Here is a 12,768-nt window from a genome sequence, read left to right on the forward strand (position 1 = left end):
CTCGCCACCCTGTGGTCTGGGGTGTGAATTGCAACCTGTCAAAATGACGGACGGACTTCAGTTTTTTCCGTCACCGTTTTAAAAAACCGGTCAACGACGGAAAATATTCGGTTAACGCGACCCCTGCGTTGTTCTGGTATTTGAGTGTATCTATTTTCTGTCTTATCGGCTCTCAGCCTACCGCTTAGGTTAGTATTATTGATCCCAGTCGACATACTGTCTCAGACCCATTGTGTTATTCCCCCTTTTCCGCGACTGTGTGTATTTTTGTTTGTATTGAATAAACCATTCAACGCATTCCTCCGTTGTTTTCTGCTTTGAGGTATAACCTTGTTTTCGCAGTTGCGGACCCTAACATTGGCAACAAAATAAACCACACATTACCAAAGATGGACGATGGACTTCTTACTCTGCTCTACGATTCATTAGCAATTTAATTTAGTTATATTTTCAGTTTAATTTTGACATTTCCAGGTTGCTATGTTGATAATTGTGATGTTTGTTTACCACTTTTTGTCTTCCTGCGAAGAAAGAAGAAAGGACGATCGGCCAGCCTTGATATTTACGTAATCAGCCTTCGTGCTGTGACCCGGGAATCAAACGCGTGCTTTCACACGTCTCGTCCCGGGAAAGTTCCGAACATATACTAAGGGGCAGTTTACATGGTGGCTCTGCGACACGAAGACGCAATGACTGTGTTGCGGAGTGGCCTCACGTTCGTATGGTGTCGGCGAAGACGTAAGGAAAAGACGCAAACCTTGGAATACAGCCTCCAAAGTGGAAGAATTTGTTTGCGGGGGCTTGAGGGGGGCTTGCTCCGCATGCATATCAAAAGCTCCTGTGGCGCGGGACCATGCCGATAACGTCAGAATACGGTAGAACTTCAAGTCTCTCCGTCTATCTTCTCTGTTACTGCAACCAACCGCCACACACGCCTTCACCATTTTGATTATTAATGTTAACGAGCAGAAAAACACGCCGTAATAGGTGGCATGTACGTAGCGGTACATGTCACATTGGGCGTGCGCAACGGTGCTACTAAACATTAAAAACAGCAAACATGGCAGAACGGCGGCTTTAATTTACTGTTTTTATAATATTTTTAATTTAAATAGGTTGAATGTTTCTATTTTTGTGCCTTTTTGAACAAGAGAAAATGCCGTTGCGTGAAGTGGGCGGGCATGTTGTCTTCTGGGCTGAGGAGGTCAAAGTGCATCATTCACTGTCGCCTTGTAAATCTGCACTGCCCCATAGGGCCTGGCATGAATACTACATCATTTTCATGCAGAATTGCAAAATTGTTCAAATGGAGACGGAATCATATAAATGCAAACATGACATTTTTCGTCTACTCGGAGAGTCACCATGTAAACAGCCCCTAAGACGCGACCCGTTAAATGTCCGTGTAATCTCCGTGTCAGTCGACCCGAAAAATTGCTTTCACACACAAGGGCTACCCGTTTAAATCCCGGGATTTTAACGGTGTGCAGGTATATGTGAAAGGAGCTTTGGAATTCTCCTCTAGTTTTAAACATATCAGTGTTTTCCTGGGACAGACTTTCAATAGTTCAGAAGTATTTTCTATATTCACAATTGAGCTATGAATCATTAACCTCTAGATTTCCTTCCTCTCAGGAGCAGATAAGCCTTTCAGAAGGCAGCACAGTTGATCTGAGGAAGCCTGGTGAAGAGCTGGACAATTTATCTGATCTAGCTGAAGAGTGCATGGAGCCAGAAGAATGCTTTCCAGAATGTTTGTATACAACTTACTGTACATTTCATTGATCATGGGTCTTCTGATCAAAATTATTATTATTTTGTTGTTTGCATCATGTTTCAACATCAGTGTTCTGCATGCTTTCACATTTTATATAGTGTGTGTGAAGCACTGCCCGTGCTGTGAAATTGACATCAGCCAAGGTCTGGGCCAGGTTTGGTGGAGACTAAGAAAGACCTGCTACCAGATTGTGGAACACAGCTGGTTTGAGACCTTCATTATTTTCATGATCCTCCTCAGCAGTGGTGCTCTGGTACAGTATCATTCTAATCTATTACATTCTGCGTAATTGTAAGTCGTTGCAAGTCAAAGTAGTTGTAACAAGCAAAGTCTTGAGGCCAAATTATACCGGACGCGTCCTCGGTATGAATCCGTCAATCTCCGTGTTGACTGCGTGCTCTGCAGTACGTCAAAAATAGGACAAAACCCACCGGCTGCACACAAGTTTGGTTCGGCTGCTCCATGCTGTCATGAGCTCTCGTGTGATCGCGCGTGATAATGCGGCATTAAAAACCACCACAAACACACAGAGTCTGTACTCAACAGAGAAGCAGAGAGAGAGGTGGACTTGATTTGACTGAGCATTTTTTCCCGAATTTTTTTTTTTGCTTTTACTATTGGTTTGTGACACTATCTAATTATTGTTTTAAATTAATACCTTGCATAAATACTCACCGTCCATCCTCATAGCTTCTGCTATGGCGTTCCATGCAGCTTCCTTTTTAATGTTGATCTTATAAAAAGGATCTGCTGCATCATAAATAACTTTGTGACTTTCCACCTGCATGATTACCGTAATTTCCCGAATATAAGGCGCACACGTGTATAAAGCGCACCCCAAATTTACTTGTAAAATCTAGGGGAAATTATTGTACCCGTTTATAATGCGCCCCCTAATTTTAGCACCAATAAATAGAAGAATACAAGAAAACAGAGCTCGTGTACAGATACAGAAATGTCATTTTACTGACTGGTGAAACACAGCACAAGCATAGCACATTGGTAGTTCAAAACATTACCATAAACTGACAATATTTACGGTAATAATATGATTTGACAACTTCTCCAACTTACCAGAATCTGGAAGAAAACAAAACAGAAGTGACTTTTCTTTTAAAGGCTGCTGCATAACTTGCTCGTTTCATCATGATGAATAAATGTTTCTTCCATGGATTGATACGGTAAAATGAAAGTGAGAACGTAAGTCGGAAATCCGACAGAGCTCATCACTGTCGACACGACAGTAACAATAGAACTATTGGGTTTGAGTTTCCCAAGGCACAGATATAGTTGACGGACACACACAGGAAGTCTGTGTTGTTACGTTTGTTATGGTCCGAGTTGCGGAGCTGCAATAAACGTTGACTCAAATGAGTTCAAGAAACTAAATTCTGTACTTTATGAAGAGTGAAAAAAGCAGAATTTAACACAGACGAAATCATTCGGCCGATTAGAGTGAAGTATTACCGAAACAAAATGGTGACGTCACGTACCGTAATGGTCGGCAACTGGTCGTCGCATACGTTTCTTCAACACAACGTGGCTGTGTCAATAAAAAAAAAACGGTTTATATACAGTATATTTATGTAATATATATATATACATATATATATTTCTGTCTCCATCCATGTACCCGTTTATGATGCGCACCATGATTTTACAAGTTGATTTTGGGGAATAAAAGTGCGCGTTATATTCGGGAAATTACGGTAAGCGTTCTTCATCCATGTTCTCTGGTGTTTAAACCGTGAATAAGCACCTAGCCCATGTCCAAAGTCCAGCCCGGGGGCCAAATGCAACCCATGGTCAAATTTCATCCGGCCCCCAGCCTCTGTCATAAAATCAATAACATCTGGCCCACACACAGACTTAATAAATTGGTCAGCTGTACCGCTACCAGCATATGAAGTAGTTTACACACGAAATGCTGCTCCAATTTACCCACTAAATGGCAACAGCACTCTAAGCAACATTACCCCGTGTGACCCTTTACTCCCAATTTTCTAAAATGGCGACCATCAACAAAAAAAAGAAAGTTGACTGCGACGGCTGACGCTTCAAGAATAGATGGAAATTGGACTATTTCTTCACTAAAGTACGCAACAACTGTGTCTGCCTCATTTGCAAAGAGACAGTCGCTGTTTTTAAAGAGTTCAATGTGAGGCGATATTACCAAACAAGACACGCTGACATGTACGACAAGATTACAGGGAAGAGACGTGGCGAGAAATTGAAGCAACTTGAAGCTAGTTTAATTTCACAGCAGCAGTATTTCGCAAGAGGCCGAGAGTCGAAAGAGAACACCACAAAGGCTAGTTGCGAGATTGTTAAAATTATTAATTAAAAAGAAATAGTAAGGCAAATGTGACACACAGAATGGCTTGCTAAAATTTTGTATTGTCCTACGTAAAGGACGTCAGCCAAGGTCGGCCCCCCACATTTTTACCACACCAAATCTGGCCCCCTTTGCAAAAAGTTTGGACACCCCTGACCTAGCCTGTTGACTCCAGGCCTGGCTCCGCCCATTTTGTCAGATGTGTCTCCGGCAAAAATAGAAAATAGCCCAAATCGGCTTCGGCAGATGGTCCGCAGTCAATTCGTAGTGTAGATGCAGCAGGTATAATTTGAAAATAGGATGGAATGAAACGGATTGGCTCCGGTGCTATATCTTGCCGGACCCGGACTGCAGACGCGTCCAGTATAATTTGGTCTTTACTTTATGTGGCTCTAGCATCACTCTGTTTATGTAGATCAGTAGTTTTGGAAACAATGCTACCTTATGTTGGGGGTGGTAGCTCAGTGGTAGAGCAGTTGCCCCCCCAACCCAGAGGTGTTGGGTTCAAGGTTCGCCCTGACGAACTTGCCTAAGTATCCTTGAGCAAGATACTGAACCCCACATTGCTCCTGGTGCTGCGTCACCAGTAGGTGGGTGGCGATGTAGTGTAAAGCGCTTTGAGAGCCTTGAAAAGGTGGAAAAGCGCTATACAAGTATAACACCATTTACCATTTATGTGGGAAGGTGATACACCTACTTAAGATAAGAAGAGGGAAGATAGGTCAGATAGGAATGTGACTGGGTAAGAAATATGTAGTGTGGAACCCGTTATACTCACAAATAACTTGTGAGTATACTACCATATACTAAAAGTACCGTAATTTTCTATAAGGCGGACTTGACTATAAGCCGCCACCGACCAAATTTGACACGAAAACCACATTTGTTCATAGTTAAGCTACACTGGACTATAAGCCACAGCTGTCCTCAATGTATTATGGGATATTTACACCAAAAGATATTAACCGGTAACACTTTATTTGACAGTGGCATCATACGACTGTCATAAGACCAAATGAACCACCATGGAGCTTTGAACCAATTGGCTTCAAGATGATTTATTTGGCCATTACTGCTCCCTTGGGGGAGACACTCAACCTCTGCTGCCACCTGTTGTCAACACTGTCATTGTCCAACATGCCTCTTAGCATGCATTGCAGCGCTACAGATGTAAATAACAATCAAAATCCATGTTCTGTGCTAATTTTTTCTTCAGTTACTCTTCCAGTTGTGTCATTACTTGCTAGTCATGGTATTTGGTAACACTTTATTTGACAGTGGCACCATAAGAATGAATGCTTATAACAGATGTCATTTAGTGTTGTCCGGCAAATTATCTGACTTTTGAATGGATGTAAAAGATCCGAACTGGATATAAACTGAGTTACTGACATAATTTGCCGGATGACACTTAATGACATACTGTATGTCAAAAGCATTCACCAATGCCCATGATAGTGTCATGTCATAATTATGACGGTCTTATGACGCCGCTGTCAAACAAAGTAGCGGCTTATAGTATAATTATAGTATAATGTCTGGGTATACTTTTTACCATGTGATCGCTCATTCTGGCAACACCAATATGTGTCTAGCGTGTACCCAGTCTGTGTGCCATGCGAAGACTGAAACTGCCGCGCAGGAACCGTAGGACCAGCCTGACACTGTGCCCACCTTCCCAGACACCATAACACCATTATGCAGTACCGGTATATGGTCTCATGGACCAAAAGATGGATTAAAAATAGAAAGAGCTATTACAAATGATAACACATAAATATAACACATAAAATTACAGAAAACACGATGTACAACCAATATTCAAAATATTTTAATTGATAGTCAAGCTGTTGTAATGCAGATAACTGCAGAATTGAGAAGAATAAAAACAAAAATTGGATGGATGAGCCCTCCGGTGGCATATCCTGAGCCTCTGAGTAGTTCCACAAATTTTAGTGTCATATCCCAATTATGATGACCCTTGGTTTGTATGTTTTTTCAATGTTTGGTCCGACCAATATGGATTGTGTGGATTTTATTTGTGGAATTCATTGATGAGCAAGCCACAAGAAGAGTAAAGAGTGGGGGGGGGGGGGGGGGTGCACCCAAGATACACAGGACCCCATTTTATTTCATTTAACATTGTATTTACAGTTGTTTCTTAAAATAATTGTTAACGATTGGGTTTACCTGATTAATACAGAATTTCACACTTCTATTTCTTGACTACAGGCTTTTGAGGATATCTACATCGAGAAGAGAAAAGTCATAAAAGTGATGCTGGAGTATTCAGACAAGGTTTTCTCCTACATCTTTGTGCTGGAGATGTTCCTTAAATGGATCGCATATGGCTTTAAGAAGTATTTCACCAATTACTGGTGCTGGCTCGACTTTCTCATTGTGGATGTAAGTGAACAAAAATTCATGTCTATGAAATGTAGTCAAACCCTGTCCCCGGCTGAATTGATATTTGATTGCTTTGGAGGGCCTTAATCCCTGGTAATTGTCAGTGAATGTATACTACCTTTCAGGGAACCTGAATTGATTTGCAATTCTTTTCTGTTTTTAAAAACTTTGGTAGGATTTTGCCCCAAATTAAAATAAGTGAAAAATGGATGTAGTAATTTAAACAATACAAACATGTGCGTTGTGGGTTTAAAATAAATAATTTAGCATCAAAAGTCATGAGATCAACCAAATTGCCCGAGGCATGCAGTCAGTGGCCTGACTTGATTTATTGTGATTTTACCTGCTGTTACACAGATTGCTACTGACCGATCTATTGTTAGGGTAAGTTGTAGTTATTAGGCCTCAGGTGAGTAAAAGCTCTAGGAATGAAACTCGCATCTGCATTAAAGATGTCTCTTTTTTCCTGTTTGAAGTTTGTTATGATACCAAAAGCCACTGTTTTCTCAAGAAGAAAAAAAACCAACAATAACAGAAATCGTGATTTCGTTATTTGATAACACTTCAGGACTTTGGCTTTTTTATCAAAACAATTTCTGTAGCATGTACTGCATGGTCTATCTACAGAAGATCAGCTAATCAGTTCAGCCTATTCATTATGATAAGAAGAAATATTTAGTCATAGACTTCACTATTATTTGACGGGAAACGGGGCGCAGGGCCGCTCCATAGGGGGGCCTATTTTCAAAAACTTAGCAATCAAATATTTTCAAAACCAATCCCGCTAGTGACCTAAAACCAAAACAGGCACCTCCCTTTGGCATATATGAATCTCCATGAGCAGCGGCATCAAAAAATTCAAAGTCGGTCTCTAATAAAATCCTGATTAATTATTTTTCATACAAGTATAACAAAACTTAAAATGGATGTAAAATTCTCAGATTTTACACTAGATGCACAAAAATCTAGAAATGCAAAGATAATCACCTATATTATCAGGATCAATAGCAATATTTAACATTTCATATTCGTTTTTGCCTGAAATAGCAAGCTAATAAATCACTAAATTTTCAACTCAGAAATTGAACACTTGAGGAAAGCATGCAGAATCATCTTAATTTTATTTAAAAAAAAGCAAATATTGCATTTTTTTCATATACAATCACAATTCATTTAGGTTGAATTCCGATGTCACTATTGCCTTAGCACGTCTTGCCGGCTTTCTGGCCCTCGTTATGTTTAATTGAAATGTTACACAAAAAATGTAAAAGCCAAATTTTGTTTGATCTATGAGTGCAGAAATGTCTAAATTACTCCCCCCCCCCTTTTTTTTTTTCATAAAAACGAGCAGTTGGCCGAAAATTACCTGATTATTTGATTGTAAAGTTACACTAATGTGTGTGGATACAAAATCCAACATGGCGGCCATCACAAATAAAGAGCTTTTTAAGTAGAAAATTCTTGTAAATAAATGCATAAATCCCGGAATTTCTATAGATATGAATGTAAAACAGTCTGGATGCTTGGTTAAAAGAAAAAAACAGGCAGTTATCTTTCATTTTACGTAAATATTTCAAGCTAAAGTTACGCAATTTTTTTTCCATTCATTTCATTTTTTTTCACAACGTTTCAAAGTGCATGCATGGGACTATTTTATATAATAATTACCTTGAACCCTCGACTAAAATCACTTTTGGACGCTCGTGCCTGCTTGTATGCACTAAAACGTTCATCCTGTTTCCACCTAAATCTGGCGTTACAACGCAGCATGTGTTTGAGTTTATCGCAGTGAAAGCTGCCACGATGCTCTGTCTGTCCCGACTGTCCAGTCAACTGATAGTAAAGTCTATGATTTAATATTAATAAAAACCCATAAATTATAACATTTAAATTAGTGCTCACCTGATGTTCTGTTGTTTAGCTTGTTTGATTTGTTCATTTGCAAAGTCAACTTTTAGACTTGGCAAAAGGTTTTATCGTCACATACTAGAACTTTTATTGGTTTTATTTTGTTTTACGCTTGAAATTGGGGGTCATTCTAACCCCTCCCTCCCGCTTGTTCTTTTTAGACTATTAATCTTCAGCATCTTCTTTAGATATGTTGGACAAACACATCTGTAAATTGACTTTTATAAAGAAATTCAGGCCGTGGGGACCTTCTGAGTGCTAAATTATTTTAAACAACTCATTGGCTGAAAATTGGTATTCTATTTGGCTAATTTGTTAAAGATTCTTTATAAAACTCACTCTATTTGATATATATCCATATACCATATGCATATATAGCTAAGTATACATGTATGGATACATTATTTACATATATGTATACTTGTCTGTGTTTTGTCACTCTTCACTTTCATTGACATCCTTCCATTTTCATTGATAGCAATCACCCACGGGTCATTCAACAGCAGAACGTCATTTTGTTTTGTCTGTTTTGGATGGAGAATAGAGTGGAAGTCTAAATGTTCTAAAAATGGTGGAACAAACAAACCAGAGCTCACTGTGGAATGTCCCAAATTCACAGGAACAGATTTTTTTTTTAAATATTATTTTTTTCTGAAATCATTAGAAGGATTGTTTTATTTCTTTTTTTCCCCCTCTTCCTTTAGCTTTGCATTTTGGGGTTCGCTACTTTTGTTGTTCACCACATTTATACCTAATGAGACTCACGGTCCACCTTCCAATTCCTATTGTAGGTGTCTCTGATAAGCCTGGTGGCAAACTCACTGGGTTATTCTGATTTTGCTGCAATCAAATCACTGAGGACTCTCCGGGCTTTGCGGCCGCTCAGAGCTCTATCCAGATTTGAAGGCATGCGGGTGAGGACAAAAAACAAGCTACAGCTACATGTTGAAGATTACCGTAGCATCATCTGCAGGAAAAAAATAAATACTCATATGCAGAAACTTTCATGTGCTAAAATTTTAACACAAGATGACAATACAATAAGTGAGACAACATAGTGGCCCTCAGTAGAGTGTTAAATTATTTGTGTTTTGAACAGCAGCAAACCTTATGTATGTATCAGGAATGTTCCACCACAATAGATACTGAATATTTCAAACCACAGCTACAAGATTTCCCAAAATGTTTGTGAGCATGTTGAAAGGCCTGCATCATTTGCTCCATTCAGTGCATGAAACCTTTCTCAAATGCTCTGCCCCCCTTAGTTACTGTTGCTAGTTCGTTAAGCTTTGTGACTCCGACGGCACAATGCAAGGGTCTCCAAACCGGTTCTTAAGGGCCACTGTGAGTCTTGGTTTTCTTCCCACCGGTCGAGCACAAACAGTTTAACCAATGAGGTTTCTGCTAAAACAAGCAGCACCTGACTGCAATCAACTACACCTGTAAGACACCAGATTGGTGAAAAGCTGTATTCTTGTTTTGTTGGAATGAAATCCTGCACCCACTGCGGTCCTATGTGGAATAGTTTGGAGACCACTGGCATAAGCCATGGCAGGGAAACAAATACCAGAGTGTTGGCATGATTTGTTTAGTAGCAATACCGGTGAAATATCCTCCAGATCTGGTTAACAATATGCCGTGGAGGGTTATATTCAAAATATAAACATTTGTAGCAAAGGGGAAACTACAACTATCAAGGCAAATGCATACATTTTCAACACTTGTACATAGGGCTGTCAAAATTATCGCGTTAATGGGCGATAATTAATTTTTTAAATTAATCACGTAAAAATATTTGACGCAATTAACGCACATGCCCCGCTCAAACAGATTAACCCTTAGATGCATAAGTGGGTCAAAAATGACCCGGTGAGGTTGTTCTCTTGAAATATCTTCATAACGAAAAATTGTTATCAATTCATATTTCAGGTATTCCTCAAAAAAACATGTTCTTGATATAATGCCATTCAAATTTTTGATGAACTTTTTATACATTTGAAGAAATTGTCATTTATGTATTACTACCCAGGGGTCGCGTTAACCGAATATTTTCCGTCGTTGACTGTTTTTTTAAAACGGTAACGGAAAAAACTGAAGTCCATCTGTCATTTTGACAGGTTGCAATTTACACCCCAGACCACAGGGTGGCGAGTGAGGATATTAATTAGCTATTGTCTCTCTTGATGCATGACGTCGTTGGCCTTACTCGGAAAAATGTCAAGGCAACTGAGTGTCCGAAGTTTCTTCAAAAAGCCCCAAAACGACGATGGTGTTGATAAAAGAGGTGAAAAAAGAGGGACTGATGCAGTGGAGGATGAAGGATGACAACGAATCAAGTGAATCGCCGGTTCACTCCTCACTGTGGCGAGCAGTTGAAAACGCCGCCAATTACCAAGAAGGGCAGAATTGGTAACACGGTGAAAGCGGCATAAAGCCAAAAAAGCGGACCAGACTAGCCAGAGCCTGAAATTATTTCAAGGAAAATATGGAGGGTGCCACCACTGTGTGTACTCTTTTTGCTAAGCTGACCTCGCATACCACGGTAGCACGTCGGCTATGAACGAACACTTGACGCACCGTCACCCAGGTGTATTTCGGAAGACAACAGGAAACAACAAGCTAGGATCATGGAAGGTCCCACTTTGGGGGGATATATATATCCTGTATATACATAATATAATAAAAATATATATGGAAACACAGCACTGGCCTGCTTACTGTAATCCATGACTGCACTAATGTTAGTTACTTTATATTATAAAGTATTATTGTATTATTGTGTATATACATATAGTGACTGCATCAAGATATAGTCATTTTAAAAATTTAAGTGACGGGTAAAAATAGATTATGACCGGATTTTTATGACCCTGTCAGTCAAAATGACAGACAACGAAAAAGTCTAGCGCAACCTCTGTTACTACCATAAGCTTCCACAAGTAGGTCAAAAATGACCCACATGCATTTTCTATGGAATTCAATGGGAATCTTTCATTCTTATCAACTTTGGCTGTCAGGAATAAATTTACCGTGGACCACACAGACTAGGTATGTAAAAAGGGACATCCCTTAAGAAGATTATGTTACACAGCAAGAGATGATACGTGTACTGTAAGTACATATATAGTATATATATCCATATAGTATTGTGTGTGTCTGTGTTTCATGACTCTATTATTATTTATCAACAAATGAACCTACTTCATAACTAACTAGCTAACTATGGCTAGGTTCATATCGCAGGTCCTAATGCACAATTCCGAGTTTTTGTCATATCTGTTTTTTTTGGCGTACCCGTTCAGACTGCCTTTGTCCATTGAGCCTGTTCAAGTATCACACACGCTCTCTAATTTGCAGTCTGAGATGCGCTGGGCAAACTGGCCCGCATGCGCAGGAGCATTGGAGCAGAGAGAAAACAGAGCATTGTCAGGCTTATTCTGAACCTTTTTTTTTTTATTTTTTTTTTTTTATGACTGTTGTCAAGCCCGCTCCTTCCTCAAAAGCCGCGTTCAAGCTAGGCGCTAACGCTAATGCACAGCTGCACCGCTACCGTAGCACCCTGTCTCTCTCGTTCTTTGCTGACGTTAATTGCTGCATGAATTCCAATTTGTGGGACTTGACAGTTTGGACCGTAGCCACATTCTGGAAAAATGTGGCCCGGATGGGATTTTAACCACATACGAAAGTGACCTGGATTAATTTGAAAATGGTCCACTTTTATGCGACTTTTCCCGTTCAATCAAGTCAGAAAAACACGAAAAAATCGGATTTGTGCTAGATTTACAGCTGAAATGGTCCTACAGATGTTGGATGATGGAGAGGCAGTGACAGGGTTGGACTCAAGTGTCTGAAATTTCTGATGATGAGGACCCACACTATTGTCCAGGTGGCAGTGGCAGTTGAGAACAGGATCAATATGACTCATAAGATTCCACTTATGTGTCCTCTGAAGAAGAAAGTGTCCAAATCATGACCAACAGAATAAGTTGGTAGGGTTCTTACTAGAGAGAATTACCTCCCACCCATGGCAGAACACAGAGCCACAATATCCTCAGAAATTGGTCAGTGCCTCCACAAGGGCTTAGCACCGCTCTCTTACCAAAAAGATGCACGGGAGCTCTTCATCATTGATGATAAAATACAAGTAAGGAAAAAGTATATTGCTGTTCTGTTTTTTTTCTTTTTTTTCCCAAAAAATGTTAATTGAATCATAAAGATATTTCAAGCATGAAATCATTCTTGTGTGGCCCTAAATATCATAGTTATTAATATACAAGTGATTATTCTTCACCAAAATGGCATAAAAACACATTGGTTCTAATATGGGTCATTTTTGACCCAC

General features: G+C 39.7%; 1 protein-coding gene across 2 annotated transcripts in view; it reads left to right on the forward strand.

The window, feature by feature from the left end:
- The window catches only part of LOC130929588 (sodium channel protein type 4 subunit alpha B-like), a 110,434-nt gene that overhangs the window by 84,606 nt on the left and 13,060 nt on the right, over positions 1-12,768 (forward strand). The window contains exons 18-22 of one of the 2 annotated variants that reach the window (XM_057856865.1): positions 1,636-1,753; positions 1,876-2,030; positions 6,345-6,518; positions 6,876-6,902; positions 9,218-9,340. In XM_057856865.1, the coding sequence (XP_057712848.1) occupies positions 1,636-1,753; positions 1,876-2,030; positions 6,345-6,518; positions 6,876-6,902; positions 9,218-9,340 (597 nt within the window). The remainder of the gene's footprint in view (positions 1-1,635; positions 1,754-1,875; positions 2,031-6,344; positions 6,519-6,875; positions 6,903-9,217; positions 9,341-12,768) is intronic. The other variant, XM_057856864.1, reaches the window with a different exon arrangement.

Source organism: Corythoichthys intestinalis, chromosome 14 (assembly GCF_030265065.1).
Source record: "Corythoichthys intestinalis isolate RoL2023-P3 chromosome 14, ASM3026506v1, whole genome shotgun sequence".
Taxonomy (NCBI): domain Eukaryota; kingdom Metazoa; phylum Chordata; class Actinopteri; order Syngnathiformes; family Syngnathidae; genus Corythoichthys; species Corythoichthys intestinalis.